General features: G+C 40.2%; 1 protein-coding gene across 4 annotated transcripts in view; it reads left to right on the top strand.

The window, feature by feature from the left end:
• Positions 1-19206, top strand: part of znf516 (zinc finger protein 516) — a 47474-nt gene extending 28268 nt beyond the window's left edge. For 2 of the 4 annotated variants that reach the window (XM_079829787.1, XM_079829786.1), the window contains exons 2-6: positions 3411-5341; positions 8707-9942; positions 12772-12876; positions 14787-14850; positions 16087-19206. In XM_079829787.1, coding sequence (XP_079685913.1) covers positions 3637-5341; positions 8707-9942; positions 12772-12876; positions 14787-14850; positions 16087-16090 — 3114 coding nt within the window. In that variant the 5' untranslated portion in view covers positions 3411-3636 and the 3' untranslated portion in view covers positions 16091-19206. The remainder of the gene's footprint in view (positions 1-3410; positions 5342-8706; positions 9943-12771; positions 12877-14786; positions 14851-16086) is intronic. The other 2 variants (XM_079829785.1, XM_079829784.1) reach the window with 1 other exon arrangement.
• Positions 19207-19755: the final 549 nt, after the last annotated feature.

Here is a 19755-nt window from a genome sequence, read left to right as displayed (position 1 = left end):
AACCAGCAAACAGCACTAAAACAGACTCTGACTAAATACTGATCGAGTGAACTATTCCTTTAAGATGAGTAATTGTTGAAGATGCTTACATTATACAGTGTATGTAACCGCAAATGTGTATTAAGAATGATAGCTAAGAGTTGAGGCAGGGGTAACAGCCATAGACGGTTCAGAAAAAGGTTCCTTAGCAATCGGAAATAAACGGTGGCTGTATCCAAACTGTGGAATCCACTAGAATCATGAACGCCCAATCATAACCACTGTCATAGGGGAAACATAGGAAAAGAACTTATATATGTAACGTGGTCAGGCTACAGTTAAGTAGTGTTCATTGTGTCTTCATTTCAGAAACACTGCAGAACAAAGGAGCCCTTCACCCTGTGCAAGCTGTATCACTAAGCTTTACATTTCAGCTGAATAGAAACGTTTGTGCTCTTTCTCCGTTCGGTTTTTATCATATGACCACATCTGTACTCGCATTCCTCATTACACAGACTTTAACTTTGCTGGACTTGACATTTCGTGTAGCATGTCCAACCAAGCCCGTTTCTTCTTGGCTTCTTCTTGTTTCTTGGTTTCAAACCTGGGGGAATTACTTCTGTCGTAGACTCCAGAATATTTTCCGTAATTTAACATGACAACGTTAGCCTCAGCACCTGCTATCATGCTTGCAAGCGCAAACATGCACCAGGGCCCCCTTTTTATTGCAGCTGTAATCAGCAGTTGATGGTACCAGGCAGGATCTACTTCGAAATGGGACCGGGAGGGACTTCCCTTTGTCTTCCCCAACCAGACATGCTTCAGACAGGCCTCTAGCGTAGGATGGACCCCTACATCCAACAATGGGCGTGCTGGACTCCCCGCCGCTCAGAGGAGGTATAGACATGAGCTATTGTGACAGTTCTGGTGCGAGAGGCACAATGAGATTGTAGTTTGGGGGGATTTTAAAACTACCAAGTTGTTAGTCAGATAGGAAGCCAATGGAGGCAATATGCTCCTATAGGAGTTTCTAAAAATGATGGATAACAAGTGAACTTCATCAGTGATAACTGTGATTTGTTTGGAATAAAAACAAAATACCATTGCACATTGCGTGGAAATCCAAAACTTAACTTTAGTCTTAAGGAAAAATTTATGATTAATCTTCTGTCCGTCACATCACTATAAGAACAAAAGACAATCTAGCTCTTTTATCTTCTCTTGTCATTGTTGATGCCTGTTAGTGTTTTGGTAACTGCCTCTGTGCATTTGGACAAAATGCACAATTTGGTTTAGGATTTGAGTGTGCGCACACACACACAAACACACACCGCTCAATTTGAAAAATGCACTGATCCTGCATTGATGGAGCTACAAGATGAGATGAACTGTCTGGGGATAAGTAGGTCAGCAGAGCTGAGGTAAGCCCTCTGAGAACAGCCATGTTTCAATAATAACCCCACTGCTGACGTGTGTATATATATATATGTGTTTGTGTAGTGTGTGTCCTTACACATCTCCCAAACCTCTTGGTATCATAGTTACGGCGATTTAATGCTCAGCTCATTGGTTTGCCAAACAGAAAAACACTATTCATTACCAACTCAGCATGTTCAGTTCCGTTATTATGCGGTTAAGCACCTCATCCATTCCATTGTCATAACGGCTACACTGTTTACACGCTACCCAACACACAAAATCAAATAATCAAAGAAAATAAACTAGATAAGTAGGCAAACATTGGATACAAGTCGAGATAAATGGATGATGGGACCTCTAGGAAAACTTCCAATTTCCTAAACGTCTCTTCTTTAAATTTCTTACCTGGCATTTTATAGCCCAGCATGTTAACTTACCGTAAAAGATGAACTGTGGAGAGACGTGTGATTTTGTGCGTTAGAATGTGTGTTTGTGTGAGGGGGATGCTGGGCCAGTGGTGAAATGTAGTTGGTATATAATGGATTATTGATTTTTGAGAGAGAGGACCGGCCCTCAGGGTTCATCCCAACTGGCCCCTCTCTTGCTCAACACTGAATAGTCTCTTTACGCCTGAGTGCGCGCGCACACACACACACACACACACACACACACACACACACACACACACACAATGAATTTAGGTCTGTGAGCAGACAACCACTGTTCATACTGACTGTGAGAGGAGACTAACTGGGACTGTTGTCCTTCAGTCAAAGACTCACAGACGGACTCAATTATAGGGGAGACAGGGGCAAGTTGTCACACAAACCTTAAAGTCTTGTCTACAAAAAAAACTATTGAACATTTCCACAGGTATTGTCCAGGAAAAAAAGATAAATGTCATTGAATACACATTGATCTTAATACTGGGGCATGTTGTCACAATGAGATCTTGCCATTGAACTTTTAAAATTTAAACTGTAACAATAATTAATAAATATGAAAATAAACAATTATAAAAAATAAAATAAAAACTATCAAACCATTGTTTTGCCTGTAGATATTATTAATATTAATAGATCATATACAGTTGTAACTTTTAAATTTAAAATATATTGTTAGAGCTTTTCCACATATTTGTGTAATTGGACTTTGGACATAAAACCCTGATATTACTGATATATTAGCTCTTGTTACAGCCCCCTATGTTAAAACCAGACCCAGTCTCCACTGTAGTGTAGTATATATTTGTTCATTTTAACCAAAAAGTGTACAAACTAGATATGCCAGGTTGGGTATTACAAAACTTTTTTGAAGAATGCAAAAAAAAAGTTTGCTATGTTTAGATTTGATAGAAAACAAAACAGAATGGCAGGAAATCCTGATTCTGGACTGGGGTGTGTATGCTTTTGTGGATTTACAACAATTAATACCATACTTGTTAGAATATTGAGCAGTGTATTTACTATATGTGTTTATTGTCTTGTTAGAATAATCAGAGAGCATGTTGTACAAGTTAGTGTGTTTATGCAATACTTAAAGACACGCTGTTCCCTCTGACTCCTAACTGAGGACATCAGCAGTCTTTCTCTCTCTTTGTCCCTCTCCCACTCACTTTTAAATGGCGCAGAGCATAAAACCCAATGTACTATGTCCTCTGTTTTCAGCTATGCGGTATGGATCCTGCCTTAAACGAATAGATTTAACTGAACAAAAGACTGTCAGATGACATTATATAAAAGGACTCTGTTAGCTGGGGGTCTCAAACACTGGGTCTAAGTTTTTTCCATTTAACAATTTCAAATTTACACAGTTTTAAGACATAGCACTTGATTAATAGTGGCACTTGATTCATGTTAAGAATCATTAAGACAGTAGTTTCACAAAATAAATGCATAGTGTCTGTCATAGTAACCGCTTGTTCATTGCCATGGACTAATGGATTAATGAATAACCTTTATTTACTCATTTGCAAGTCTTGTTCTCAAATTTGTCTCTCCATTTCCTCTCAGGGGACCAGAATGAAGCAAACCCTCAGCTGTTAAGATGAATCATAGGAGAAAAAACTCCAGACATATTCCAGACAAAAGTAACACTGTCAACACAGAATTACCAACAATGACACGTCTGACAAAGAGAACTTTTACCCAGACCGAATGACTACTGGCGAGACAGACTTAATAGGATCTAATAAATTGGACAACAGATAGCAGCATAGTGGAATATTCAAGTTTTGAGATGGAGGTGGAACGGCCGGAAGTTGCAGAGGAAGAGACCTTCTCCAAGGGTGGACAGCACAACCCCGATGGCAAGAAGAGCCGGGGTCACACTTGTGAACTCTGTGGAAGAAGTTTTCCTTTCCTCAGTTCCTTGTCCCAGCACATGAGAAAGCACACTGGGGAGAAACCATACAAGTGTCCACACTGTGATCACCGCTCAGCCCAGAAGGGTAGCTTAAAGGCCCACATTCGCAGCCACAAACTGGACGGCCTCAGCCAGAGCACTGCCGGTGAGGAGGAAGATGTGGATGAGGAAGGGGAAAAAGAAGGAGGGGTGCCAGAAGATCAAGGTGGTTGCTCCAGTCCGACTGAGAGTACCTCAGCTTGCAACAAGGTTGTGAGTGGTGAGGATGCGACCAAAACGAGGAAGAAAGGTGGGAAGAAGGAAAGAACCTCCAGTGAGAATGGCAAACAGTCAATGCAGTGCTCTCTGTGCAAGAAAAGACTGTCAAGTCAGGCAGAGCTTGAACAACATATGCAGAATCTTCACAAGGTCTTCCAATGTGAACTGTGCCCTTATGAGACCTTGCAGGAGGACCAACTGCAGGCTCACGTTGAGAAGGTACATCCTATTGAGGAAGAATCTATCACCAAAGATGTCTCTACCAGCGAGGAAGCTGACGGTCTACTTGGTAAAGGCGAGTTCCCATGTGAACAATGTGACCATGTGTTCACCCAAGCCTGGTTTCTTAAAGCTCACATGAAGAAGCATCAGAACACCCTAGATCATGGGTGTCGGATCTGTGGACGCCGTTTTCGTGAGCCCTGGTTCCTACGTAGCCATATGAAGACTCACAACACCAAGGTAAAACCAAAGAGCGACTCTCCAGCTACTGTCAATGAGGTGGCACAGGATGAGTCCAACTTGGTGAATGAAGTGTGTCTGTATGAACTCTGTGCCAAGTGTGGTAACTTCTTCCATGACCGCCAGAGCCTGCAACTGCACGAGCAGGTCCACAGAAAAGTTGAGCAGCCTACCCCTAACAATGGTGATAAGGACTTCACATCTGCCACAAAGACAAGCTTCTTGAAATGCCTAAACTTGAAACCAGCAGGAAAGGGAGAGAATCCCATTGAGGGAACTCTAGGGAAAAGAATCCCAGAGCTCGATCCAGTAAGTAGCTACCAGGCTTGGCAACTGGTTACCAGAGGCAAACTGGTGGAGGTATCTGAGAAGAGCCTGGGTTGGGAAGAGAGGTTAGCCGATGCAGATGTAGCATATGACAGGGAAAAGGGCGAGTACGTCTTAACCAGACAGGACAAGCGGAAAAAATCACTCGATTCCAATGCGAGTATCCCAACCAAGAAACGGAGAGGGGCTGGAACCCAAGGCTCCAACACAGATCAGCACAGCAATGGAGAAAGTAACAGTCAGGTCCTGACAGGTGAGCGAAGCCCTGAGAATCTGAGTGACTCAGAGTACCGGCCTGCTTCTCGTCCAAGCCGTAAGAATTCCCAGAAAACCTCAGAGTGCTTGGAGTGTGGAAAGGGCTTCCGCACACAGCAACAGATGGTGATCCACATGCTCATCAGACATGGTGGCTTGGGTGAAACCATTGGTGGAAATGGATTGTTCCGTAAAGCAGCGTCCAGCCCAACTAAAGCAGGGGAATCAGCAGGACACTTCAGGGATCAAAGACGATCAGGGTTATTTGGGGACACAGGTAAGGGCATCTTCCTTATTTTGACATTTAAAGCCAGTACACAATTTGTACAAAGTGTAGTCTCAGAAATGTGTTCTTAGTTTGAACATTTGTTATAACTTCAAGCATCAGTTGATTGCATATCATGACCTCCATTCTGCCTACCTGTTTGTAAACATGCAGTGCAGATGCTCAAATAGTTTTTGCTTGTATACTGAATTGCTGATGTTTAAATTCACGGCAAGGAGTGCAATTTCATCATTTGAATCTGTTTATGGATTACCTATTTACAGAATGTGCATTGCACACCATAGGTCCTCCGTATCGCTACCTTTATTGTATCCCTGTCCAATAACTGCCTACAGCACAATTTTTAAGTGAACCTAAAGACCTTGATTAGTTTCAGGTGTGTTCGATTAATTTACAGTTTTACTTGAATTTTACTCATGCTCAGTTATGAAGTGTGAAATGTGATAATGCTCCAAAGAATGTGCAAACTTAAATACAGCTACCTGATCAGAATTTACACTGGGATGATTAAGTGAAGGATTACAGTAACATTTATGAAGCAGGTTTATCTGCTGTAGATCCTACTCTTGTGGATCCACCTTCCTACAATGTTCTAATCAAACACACTTAAACTAGCAAATCAACCAAAAAATAACTAGAAGGTATTTTAGACCAGGTATAAAGGCAGATCTCCATGAATAGGATATGACAACGGCTGGTTTGACAGATACTGTATGATATACTGCTTCTGAAGGAGGACAGAGACACCTTGTGGACAAATACTGCTGCACATTTTAACATGTTCAGTTTTACTGTACTTGTGCTTTTGTGCATAGCTTAAATCTTCAATACATATTTGATTCCAAATAGAGTGCATGTTCTTTGCTTTCAATTTAAGAATTAACATATTTTAAGCTTTATGCACAAAATGCCTCATGTATAAAACAATTATGATTTCCATTTGTAGTAGGCTTGTTTTACTAAAATAAAAAAATGCATTTGTTTGTGAAGAATCTCGAGACAGTTAGTTACTCAAAGGACTATAGCCAAAGGATTTAGGTAATTTTTTAAAATACATTTTAGTCACACTTGTGTGTCATTTGTTCATACCCTTCACATCTGTCCCCCTGAACACCAAACACCCCCCCCCCCCTTCTTATATACCCAAATTGTAGTTATCAAGGTGCAAAACCAGGCTCTGAATTGTTAAATCTTTTGCTTGTAGCTGGAGCTGTCCAGCCCTCTTTGCATGGTGCTATTTCTAGACTTCCTGTCTCAGGAAGACAAGCTCTAAAGATTTGTGTCTTTTTTCCACTTTCCCCATCTTAGTGCAGACTTTCATTTAAAACACAACACTAAAATCACTGGAAAATACTGCAGATGGCAGGTATCTCAACAAAGCCAATATGCCCCTTAGAGCACTGAATCTGTCCTGATGATTGATCATTTCGTTCATATTTAGTGAAATCATGGGATGTTGTATTACTCATCTATAAAGAAATAGATTATAGATTTGAGAGATTGGCCCAGTGTTACCACAAGGTTAAAAAATATAAATTGCCTTAAACAAAAGATGTCCTCTTGGGGAATAACACAGATGGAATGTTCCAGAACAGAAGTTTCATTGTGTAAGAGTTGAAACAGATGTCCACGCACTGCTGATATTTTCATGAAGGTGTCAAGACTGTAGAATGGTCTTTCACACAATTTATCTCCTCTAAAAGATTCATAATCATTCCAAATTATACTTAGAATATGATAGTGCCACATGTAGCTTTTCTAAGGCAGAAAGAATTTAGGGAAGCAGTTATGGCCATTACGTTAGTGTAAGGTTTATCTCAGAGGACCCCCTTCTCCGAATTGGCTCAAAAGTAACCTCAGAGAGGGTGGATTGAAGGCTGCACAGCAGCTAGTGTAAGCCACTAAATGCAATCCAGATGGCTTGAGAGAGAGAGAGAGAGAGAGAGAGAGAGAGAGAGAGAGAGAGAGAGAGAGAGAGAGAGAGAGAGAGAGAGAGAGAGAGAGAGAGAGAGAGAGAGAGAGAGAGAGAGAGAGAGAGAGAGAATAGAATGAAAGAGAGAGGGAGGGGGGGCTACTGAGAGATTGCAGACATGTTAAATGTAAACAAACATCTTGCTGACAGATGAGAAGAGGTATAGTCCCAGGCAAAGTTCCCAGGCCCAGTAATCTGTTGCTCTATTGTACTACTGTTAAACAAACTGTGTGCGATTGTGCTACCACCATTAAAGTTTTTTGACCTTGTGTAACTATTTAGATTATCATTTACATTTATATTTTATCCAATGCCATAAACGTACTCATTAGAGAGGTTTTTTTTTTTCAATTTCACATATTAAATGTTGCATTTCATTAAATATAATAGAAACATTTATTTTTATTATCAATGTTGAAAAGTTGTGCTGCTTAATACTTTTGTGGAAACATTATTTATTTGAGAATTTATTTGAAACACAAATCTCATTATAAATGTCTTAAACATTTAATGCATCCTTGATGAAGAAAAGTGTGAATATCTTTTTTTCCCTAAGTTTTACTGACATCCAAACATAGTGTGTGTGTGCATGTGTTCATGTTTTTCTCTCACGGTGGGGACCTCAACATGAATGCACACTGACTCAAAGGGACCTAAATTGAGGTCCCTATGAGGAAACAAGCTTATGAATCATACAGAATTTGTTTTTTTGAAAATGTAAAATGCTGAAAGTTTTCTGTGATGGGTATGTTTAGTGTACGGGGATAGAATATACAGTTTGTACAGTATAAAAACCATTACGTCTATGGGGAGTCCACACAAAGATAGCAAACCAGACGTGTGTGTATGTGTGTGTGTTTGTTTTTGTGATTTATGAGGACACAAATTTGTATAATGACACAGGTATTACACTGGTATTACGACGTAAACATGAAATATCAGGATATTTCAAATGTCCTCATATTTAAAATAGCTTTAAAAACATACTAAACAATGTTTTATTAAAAATGTAAAAATGCCGAATGTTTCCTGTGATGGGTAGGTTTAGGGGTAGGGTTAGTGTAGGGGGATAGAATGTACAGTTTGTACAGTATAAAAACCATTACGCCAATGGAATGTCCTCACTTAGATAGCAGAACAAACCTGTGTATGTGTGTGTGTAATATATATATATAAACACAATATAAAATTATGTACAGGATTACTACTTTGTACTGAAGTAAATTTACATGGTTATGTGGTGCCATCTTGTGGTGATACTCTAAAACAGTTGTGACAGTCAGTATCTAAATTCAGTGTTATTATGATTGCTAACTTTATACTTTCAGAGACTTTTTGCTATTGTTCTTATTGTTCAAATCCCTGTATGTTGTTTTCATGACAGATAAAAAGCCATACACCTGTGAGCACTGTGACTTTTGCACCTCGGAGCCCTCGGCCATCGCTGCCCACGTCCAAACGCATCATTTGGCGATCGGGGACTGGGGCCAGAGGAGTGATGCCTTAACCAGCTCACTCAGCCAAAGCCAAACTCACCAAACGAGCCACACAGGCTTCCCAAGGCTGAGAAATGCCCTGCTGCAGCAAGCCTACTGGCCCTACACCACCTCAACTCAGCTGGAGAGGGCAGCACTGAGCGACACCGCTTCAAAGACAGAGGATGAAAAGAGCAAGGGTTTGGAAGAAAGTAGCCCCACAGATAAACTGGATGCTAATCTGCTTAATCTCTCCATGGAGGTGGATAACGAAAAACAAGGGGGTTCTTCTACATTATTGAACAGTTTGATTAAACACCAGTGTCCTTATTGCTCTTATGCAACACTGTATCCAGAAGTTCTCTGGATCCACCAACGAATTGCACACAAAGTTGACAGCACTACGTTGGTGCCTAAGTGGGCCCCAAGAAACGGCCTCAAGGGGCCAAAATCGCTTCTCGATTTCAAGAGACGCACTGGGCCACCTCCGTTCCTGGAGGGTAAGGACTGCCCCTCTCTGCCACAGATAAGAACTTCCAGAACGAATCCACCTGATTGCAGCCCTGGAGGGACAAAGAAATCAAAACCTCAGACAAGTAGCGTAGAGTCCAGCTCTTCGCAAAGCAAGAGCTGGCAAGCGGCCACAACACCAGGGGCATCATCTCACTCGTCCAAACATAAGACCAGCAAGTCCAGGACGAATGAGTTGGCAGGCAGTAAACACAAAGCAGACGTCCATCAAAACAGCTCATCGCGGCCCACGGCAAGTCCTCAGAAGACTGGAACCCCAAAGGCAGGAAGCAGAGTGATGGAAAGTAGTCTGCTACCTCAAGAAGGACTTCATTTTATGCTCTCTAGCAAACATAACCTCTCGGATCAGAAGAGCTCTAAAGCCCATGCTCCTCAGACCCCCAGCAGGTCTGATTCTCATGCTCAGGATACACCGTCCGTGGCTGGGTATGACCCCTGGAGCAGACTTGGCTCGAGCGGCCCATCCTCTCACTCCCAGTCCAAGAGACAGTTAAAGGCTGACGGTCCAGAAGCTGTGACGGACATCCTGAGTTTCTTGAAGAACTGCAATCCTCACGATTTAGCGGCTCTCTACCACCACTGGGGCTTCAGCAACGCTATTGCAGAGCAAGCAGGTAAGAGGCTGTTTAGGGGTGTTTGGAAGTATACCAGTATCACAGGATGCTGTTTTAAATGCTTATTTTATTCCAATACGCTTATATGTATTGTACTGTGCCCCCAAAAAGTATTTGGACAATTAAGTAACCCTCAAAAATGTATGTTCTCACAAAAACATACTTTTAATACAACTGCTACAACTACTTCTAATCTTTTTAAACATGCATTTTGATTTGATTTTATGATCTAAAGTAACGACACAGTACAATGAAGATACATTGAGTATGTGTATAGGGATTTGTATGTCAAATACTGGGGTCCCTCTATGATGTATTTTGAGCTTATTTCTCTTCTTCTGAAACATTATAACTAAACTTGTATCAAGGAATCTCATCAATTAGCTTTGCAATGGGTTAGTGCACACGGGACTTCCATATTCTCCTGTACCGTTTGTGATTATGACTCTTAAATCATCAAACAGGGCAAGATGTACATTCATTAAAGCCAAATCCTACATTTGCATACCCCAGTCAAGAACCGAAAACCTTGGATGCACATTTAATCATTTACAGATATAGTTGAAGGTAAAAACTATTGACCTAAAAAAATGTATTATCACAATTGCGACCCTGGATGACAAAAAACATTAGGATATCAAGTAAAGATCATGTTCCATGAAGATATGTTAGTACATTTCCTACCGAAAATATATCATTTTTTAAATTATTATTAGTAATATGCCTTGCTAAGGACTTCATTTGGACAATTTTAAAGGCGATATATAGGTGAAATATCTCAATATTTCGATTTGTTTGCACCCTCAGATTCCAGATTTTCCAGAATAGCTGTATCTCGACCAAATACCTATCCTAACAAACCAGCTTATTTATTCAGTTTTCATATGAAGTATAAATCTCACCAATATCATGACGAATATTGATTCTTAGAGAACAGGGTGGCCTATAATGTCAATACATAATACAACTAAATCAAATAAAATAAGATGTACGCAAACTTGATAAGACAAATTTGTTCAAGTAAAATCTAAAGCAGTTGTTTACCCATTGACAAAGCATGTAGTATCAGATGTTTGCTATTTAGAAGGCCTAGATCTAAATATATAATATATTGGTATTGGTATTAAAGATTTTTTTTTACATTTATTAGTATCTGTCAATATTGGATATTTATGCATGCTCATTTCCCAAATTTGCATTTTAATTACCTTTGCCTTCATCTGATGCTCACCTAATGTTAATCTTTGATAACACTAATGATTTAATAACACTTTTATTGGATTCTTTTTGCAAATGAAAATCCATTTTTCATTTTGTACATTATAATGATGTGATAGCATTAAAAACAATAGATTTTTAGTTTGTGGTGTTATATTTTTAATTAATTCAGACAATCTTTTAAGGGTCAGAATTTCTCCAATAATACTAACTTCACAGGACCATTATAATACTGAAAAACAGGTAAAGATTGACATGCTGAAAAATGGTTGTCAGGGCACAGTATACCTGAATTATTCAGCAAAGGCACATTAACTACATTTACTCCTGAGCTGAAATGACAAATGAGAACGGTGAGGGCTAAAATGGCACGTAGCACCCCACACGCCGCTGTGCCAGCATGCGCATACGCAAAGGTTAATGGAACTATTGAGTAATCTCTTCATCATCGTGTAACCTACGAAAGTGTGTAAAAACATTTCAGACAGCTATCGCTGAGAGGCATTCCGAGCCTTGAACATCACGCTCGTAACAGCACGCCGGGCGCTTTCTGAGGGGTTACAGCGCCTCGACGGCACAAATATGCAAAGTAGCCAACTCAACGAGTGAATGAACGAAAGAGCAAGAGGAGTCAAATTAAGCCACCAGCTGCTTTGAAAAATATTTTCAAATGCTTTTTTTTTTCTTTTTTCATTCCACTTCATTTGAGGACATTTTGCCAGGCGGTGGTCCAGTTGGCCAGCTTCAGTGAGTGTAGCTCCGCGGAAAGACAGCGAAAATTTCTGTCAACTGTCTGGCCTGATATCATCAGCGCTCTCTTTAGCCCTTTGAGTCACATACAATAAAGTGACCTTTCCGATATTAGACTTTCCTTTTGTTTGTGCTGTCCGCTGCTTTTCCTGTTGCATCGCTCCTCTATGGTAATAACTCACGGACTCATGTTTACTAAACGTAGCCTTGCTTACCACTGCCACCAACACTCTCAGTCACGGCTCGGCGCTACGACAAAGCCGGGCCCGAGGGGGCGGAGCAGGTAGGACCACCAGTGCCAGGTGACGGACAGGAGCCAAAGGGACAGCATTTCAGCTCACGCTCTTAAAGCGCCCTGAGGGGAAACGAATGGCGGTTGCTTCAGGTTCCACATCCGTTCCTGTTACTTCAGCGAGTCCTTCACCGACACGCACGTGTCCAAGCGATTCCCCTCGCACGGACGAGGGCTGACATAGCTAGAGCGACGGGCAGGAAAAGAGCAGTGAGAGCGAGAGGGAAGGAGACAAGGAGAGAGGGAGGAAGGGGAAAGCAGCACACCTGACATGTGACATGGTAGCGCAGATGGGGGCACATCACAGGGCAAGGCTTTTAATTCACAGTAATTTATGCGGTCACATGGGCCTGTGTTCATGTCAGGCTGTCAGAGATGCTCTCGTGATGCGGCATGACAGCTCCCCATCCAAGCCCTGAAGGTAGCCTCCCATAATGACACATAAAACATACTAATGATGCTCTCTCTCTCCGTCTCCTAACCTCTCTATCTGTTCCGTGTAAGTTCGGCTACATGTTTTTCCTATTAATTTTCATTTCTCTTTCTCTGTTTGTGTGTGTGAACTGTAGGGTTGGCGAGGTCAGGGTCTCAGCAGGGGGAGTTTGTGTGTCCGGTGTGCAGGAAGAGTTTCAACCAGCCCAGCCATTACCGCACACACATGAGATCACACACAGGTGAGATACACACACTAAAAACAAACATACACACCAGCAACTAACTGAAACTACTAACTCAACAACATTTTTTAGTCGCGTCTCCAGTCACAAAATACCTTTTTCTATTAAAAATGATGTTTTTGTGTCACAGTTTAATCATTATAAATATAATGATAAATATATGAAATATTATAAGATACTTTATTCAATAAATTGTAATAGTTCTATAAAATACTGCTTTTAATGTTACATTCTATATTTTTTATGCTTTATCATTTCATTATAAATATTTTTTATGTTATAAGATACTTTATCCATCAAGTTTTACATTTTAAATTATATCAGTGCTGTATTATTTGTAATCACTTTTTATTTTATCCTTATAAATATATGAAATATTATATATAAAATGTGAAAATGTATAAATACATCAAAATGTGTACGTCAAGTTGGATAAGACAGAAGCTGCTAAATGATTCCTATATTAGCATAAAAATGTCAAGTATATTTAAATGTGCATGTATGCATTTATGTGCAAGTATGTGTGTGTGTGTGTGTGTGTGTGTGTGTGTGTGTGTGTGTGTGTGTGTGTGTGTGTGTGTGTGTGTGTGTGTGTGTGTGTGTGTGTGTGTATGTATGTATAACGAGCGATCTCTCTATGTCCTTGGACGAGAGTCTTTCTTTCCGCCGCAAACATATTTGCGTGTGACTCTGACCTGTGAAAATTGTATACATTATTAATCAGATGTCACTTATGGAGCTGTAATTGTGCATGCTAATAAGCTGAGCAGTCACCAGTCCAGTATGATATGCGTCAAATGCTCACTGAGAAAATGTGACAGTTTGCCCTTGTCTTCTTGTCAAACCACACACACACACACCTATTCAATCAGGGGGTCTTTTTCATTTCATAACATATACGATTATATCCATCATTCATGTTCAGCAACAAACTTTCATTCGCTGTGTGCCATTTTATGTTAACATTATTTTAAATATTAAGCAACTGGGAGCTAATTATGATTCATTGGCATTGCAATTTTGTATCAATTTACGTTCTACAAGCGTAAATTACAAGCTATAAGTATTTAGGACATTTACCTCCAGTTTACTGGGGGAAAAGCACTATTACACATCATTAGCATGCACCGTAGCAGCTTTTTAAAAATATAAAGAGGTCATGTACCATTCGTAGTAGTCTAAATGAATAGGGTTCCTTTCACTCTTTTAAATGGGCGCTCGAATCATGAGCGGAGTTTTTTTTGTTTTGTTTTAAAGAGTGTGTGAAGGTTGTGCATACTAGCCAGACTGATCCCCAGTGACAGAGGCCAAATGCAACATTTTACGGAGCTCTCTCTCTCTATACACATAGACTTACAATCTACGTCATCAGTGATTGCTCTCTTCAGTGTGAGCTTCCAAATGAAGCGGGGCAGGGGCCCCCGGCCTCCATTAGCATGCACACTAACTCTGTGTGTCACTTTAAATTGGTAGTTTCAGTTCACTGTCTGCCGCAGCCACGCTAACTGGTGATACTAATTCAAGGCCTTTACGGCTAATGCTTGATGAGAGGGTGGATTCTTGGTTTGCACCTTAGTGCTTTTAAAATGGATTCCTGCTTTGAGGATGCTCAATACTTGCTTTGAATTTGACCAGGAAAAGGAAGCATTCAGGAAGTATGTGCCAGTAAAACAGGGTATTCAGTGAGATAAAAATATGTTATTTTATTTTTATCAACCCAATCGATTGACGGGTAGTTTTTTTTTTCAAATATGGTACATTTTTGATTTTGTATTGGCTTAAAAGCTTCATTTGTACAAGAACGATGTTTACACCCTGCTGGGTAACAATAAAAGGGAAGAAGTTCCAATTTTTGCAACTTTTACATTTGATTTCCTCTTTTTAACCCCGCCACCTTGCTCCCACAGTGATGTTTGAGTCCAATGGACTCATGGGAACTGGAGTCCATCCTCTACAGAAGCCCCCAAACAAGTATGTTTCACTTTTCGTTCGGTTGTTTGCATTATTTGTGTGTATCTTGTGTTTTTTGTTTTTTTTTCTGTCCTGTCAATCATTTCTTCACCTTTCTTCATTCTGTGATGTGCAGTTTCAACCTGCCATCGTTGTTACCATGCAGAAAGTTCTAGAAATAAACAGACGTTATAGGGGATCAAATGGATCACATCCCGCATCTACCTTAACAGTGGGAGATGTGCTTTGCTGCAGCGGGGAGGCCCACCCTTAATGAATTACCCCCTTTGCATGTGTTGCATATTACAAATGGCAAAAGCAGGCCGGGAGTAAAGGTCAAATTAAATTTGTGCCGCACTTCTTGGTGATGTTCTGACAATAACCTTTAATGTAATTTGGTGAGTTCTGTTTTGGATCGGGGTTTCACTTTCTACTCCTCTGGGGAACCACGGTGCCCCTGGATGAGCTCTTACTGTGCCGCAGACCTTATCAGGCAGCCAGCGTAACCCAGCCTCAGATAGTCCTGATTAATTGTGTCTCTCTTCATTTTTTTATGAGGCATGATTTATGATAATACCCCTTTTTCAGCTCCTCGGAATGACAATTATTTCCTAGTGGATAATTCATTCATTTTTCAAAAATAATAATACGGAGAAATTGAATGGCAGACTCATTTGTTTTGCTCAGGTGTGGGGGGATATTTTTATGCGATTGCGCGAGGACAACGTTGTACATCAGTCTAATTAAACGCTGAAACTGGGACTCTGACAATTATTCCAGTGTTGAGCCCCAAACAGACATGGGCAGAAGGAGAAACTAGGTCTGTGTGTGGTTGTCAAGTTCGCCTCTCCTCGCAAAACTTGATATGCCCAGACTTTCGACATCTACCATCGGTGTGACGTCTTATTGCTCAGGGGAAGGCAGGCAGGCAGAGATTCCTGTGTCTGTGAGTTTGTGTGTTTGTACGAACAGCTGACAGAAACAGAAAACAAAAGGCTGACGTCCCCTCGGGGGGAACAGTCAACCGTCTCCATATGGCATGTCATCAGCCCATCAATCATGCCACGGCCCCTCCCCCCACCTTCCCAACCTGCCTCTGTTCTTTCCTCTTGAAAAGGGAAGGCAGCGCTCTCAAAGCCAGCCCTTCGACATCACCGCCACGTCACCTTTCTCTCCTCTCTAGTTCCAACCTCGGCTCCGCTCTCACCTTCAGGTCCAGGCTCTGACCTCATCTTGTTTTTTGTGTGTCCGTTTCAGGTGAGCGACCTTTCCAGTGCCGATACTGTCCTTACAGCGCCTCGCAGAAAGGTAACCTGAAGACTCATGTCCAGACCGTGCACCGTCTAGCCTTCGACAACGCACAGTACCCAGACAGGAGACTCCGCCAAGCCCCTACCAATGAACCCACGGACCCCTCCGGATCTCAATGAACATCCCCACCTCCTCCCGACCATCCCAAATGATGATCGAAAACTATAAAAAGTCCATCAATAACTGTTTGATGCACAAATGCGGCATTCAAGGAAGACTTTGTGTAATGTACGGCATTGGATTCGTTCGTGTTTTTAGTTTAGTTTGATGGGAAGTGTTTCCTTTTGATTTTCACCCGACACAAAGCTCTAGATTAAAACGAAACTACGCAGAACAGACCGAAGACATGTTTGCAACATGTTTACACCTCCTTTATCCAGAACTTGCAAAACACTTGAGGGCTAAAGCCTTGGCAACACGAGGTTAAAGCTGATGGAGTATGACAGTGAGCTGCGTTCTCAAACCCAAGGACTTCAGCTGATCCCCTAAACTTGAAATGCTGCCTCCTCCGAGTTCCCCGAATGACTAGTTGATAAATGAAATAGCCTTAGTCCGCAAAGAGTGTAGTTTGTGCGTGCGTGTGCGATTGTGTTTTCCACATTCTATTTCTCAGGACTTGAGTTAGATGAAAATCCAAAGCCTGCATTAATTCATTCACATGCAGTGAAATTCAGTACTTAGATTTGAGTTTTGCTGATTATAGGCAGATATAATATAGATGTGTGTGTTTTGTCACTGGTTGGACAAACACTTGGCACTATCATCAAAATATGTCCTAAACTCTTTTGTATTGTGTTATACCTGGGGATTTAAAGTATTTATGTAAGCACAGCTGTATTGTTACATGGGTTTCCACTTGCGTTGAGTGTCATATTCATAAACTATCTTTCTGAAGAGTTTAAGGTAAAGACACATGCCATGTTTTGCGTTAGTGTCATCTGGTTGGTCCAACAAAGTCAGGAATATTATTTGTCTGCGCTTAATTTTTCATGTGTTTCTCCTTTTTTTCCATCAAACATGTTTGCCTCAGTGGATTCTGAATAATTGTATCTCAAAAAAGAGAAAGAAAACTGTTCATTCAATGGCACATCAGGTCTTAAAGCCATGCTAAAATGCTGAAGTTTTTGATGAAGGATATATTTTAATGTTAACATGAAGAGTTGTCTGTATAATCATTTAAATTATTGCATCATAGAGAGACTAGTAATTAGCGCAAGACTAGATTGAGGGATTTTAGTGCGTTTTATATTGCTACTTATAAAGCTTTAGAATGCCATATTTTTTAGAGTTTGAAAACTTAAAAGCAAAGAAATTCTTGTCCATATATTTCTATGGATGTTGTATATGGTAATTAGGTATTTACGGATACAGTCCTGCACAGCTGTGTACTTTTAATTGCATTTAGATATGTACAACAGTCCAAAATGAACATTTATCTAGAGCATTTATATTGCCTAAGTCCTTGTGTTGGAAACTAAGCCAAGAAAACTGATCCTACATTACAAATTTTTGTTTTAGAAGAATCTCTCGTGTGAATTTGTGTTGATGCTCAGCAGTCAAACTGTAATATGTTGCAGGTTCGAAGCAGTGGTGTTGACCCAGGAACTGAGAGTTACTGAGAACAGTTCTATCACCACTGCCCTTGAGCAAGGCACTTAAACCTTGGTTCTTCTATAGGGACTTCATGTTCCTGCAATTGATGTCTTGGAAGTTGCATAGGATGAAATGTGACTGCTTAATTGTAATTTACTAACAGTAAATCATGGAATCTTTTGAAATTTGTCCTAGGACACAAAAAAAAAAACATGAATAGCTTTTCCTGATAGCTTTTTACTAAATTAAACCCCCTAAGTACTAGAGCAGAAGACCTAAGAAAACTAAATAGCATGTTATGAATTAATTTGCAATTGGATTGTTTTTCTTTATGTAACACTATTAATTTTGTGGTTTGAATAGAAGTAGTAGTTGAATGTATGGAATGTATTTTGTGTGGTTAAAAGTTTTCTCTTTTTCCCCCCCCTCCACATATATTTTGTTCAATGAAGTTCACAAATCCTGTCAACTTTCATCATCACATCATCTTCACCTCATACATTGTCAACTGTTGAAGTTTTGAACCGCTTAAATTAAACTTTACCCTTACTTTTGGTCTAAATGGTGTTAAATATTAAATGGTGTTATTATTCATCAAGACCAATGGTTCCCAAACCCAAACACTGCACATTTTGTATTTCTCCCTCATCAAACACACCCAATTCAACTCATCAGCTTATTAGAAGATTGTCTTAATTCGGGAGATACAAGGGTCCATGGTTCTACCATTGGAGAAAGCGTAATGGCCAACTTGGATCATGTGTGCCTTGAAAACCAATCACATTACAGCCTTGATGTCATTGCATTTCGTTCAGAGTTGTGGAACAGTCAATCACTGTTTGTGGATAACATAGAAATCATACTTGTCGGCCAATTGTCTGTGTTTTCTCATATAAAACAGCATTTTTTTTCTGTGTAAACTCTAAAAATAGATCAATCCCAATGTTTAAGAGCAAACGTGTTGAAGAGTAGATAAAATAAAACGTCCTCCTTCCCTGTGTACCGCAGCCTTACACCATCTTTTGGCTTTGACTGTTAGACCTGAATTGGGTGTGTCCGATACTGGGGGGGTGCTGGGGGTCCTCTAGGACAGGTTTGGGAACCACTGATCTAGACCAGTGCTTCTCAATCAGGGGTATGAAGTGATCGGGACATTGACATTTCATACATACATGATTCTGACTTTTTTATGACTCATTTTTCATTTACTAAGGTCTTAACCTTTTGAAGTGTATGGCTGCTCTGCTGGCGTTAAAGACTGACGGTAGTAATAGCCAATAGTATTTGAGTTCAAGTTACTGTTTTAAGACTAATCAACTGAAGGAGAGGGACAATTTTGACCAATTGAAAAAGAGGAAGCATGTATGTAATGCGTTTAATTTGCCATGTGTCATTGTAATTTACAAGACAAATGGGCAGATATGTGCAAAAATGAATGATGACCATAATTAAAATTATGTAATAATGTTATTGAAACTTATTAGTCTTTTTCTATAATGTGATAAGCGTTTTCCTCTCAAATGATTTTATGTTGCTTAAACTCTCTATAGCTACAGATATTTTGAGAAACACCACACATTTTTAGTAAAGACAAAACTTTCATCTTCCGCCGTGTCACCCGGTATGACTACGTTCCAACTATATAAGTAGATGAAAGACAGTTTGTGAAAGGAGTCCAAATTCATATTATTCATAAAATAGTAGGGGTAAAGTACCCGGATGACCTTCTAGATCTGCTGAGATTCCGGAGTGCACATCTAATAGACACTTAACTATCCCATGAAAACATGGGAGAGGAGGTGAATGGCAGTGAAGCAATGTAATCACATGACGCTGACAATATGGCGGATTTTCAATTCATACTATGTAGAACATACTTTGTTAAAGTATGTTTGTAGTAGTACCTACTCAGTAAGATGCAGCATCTGTTGTTATTGTTTTTTTTTTCTTTTTTCAGTCACTGAACTTTTTTTTAGCAACTAGATTCAAAAAGTCCCTAGAAAGAATCCCTATAGCGGGATG

Source organism: Gobio gobio (assembly GCF_949357685.1).
Source record: "Gobio gobio genome assembly, chromosome: 11".
NCBI lineage: Eukaryota > Metazoa > Chordata > Actinopteri > Cypriniformes > Gobionidae > Gobio > Gobio gobio.
The sequence above is the reverse complement of the archived record's forward strand: the minus strand, read 5'-3'. Positions and strand labels throughout refer to the sequence as shown.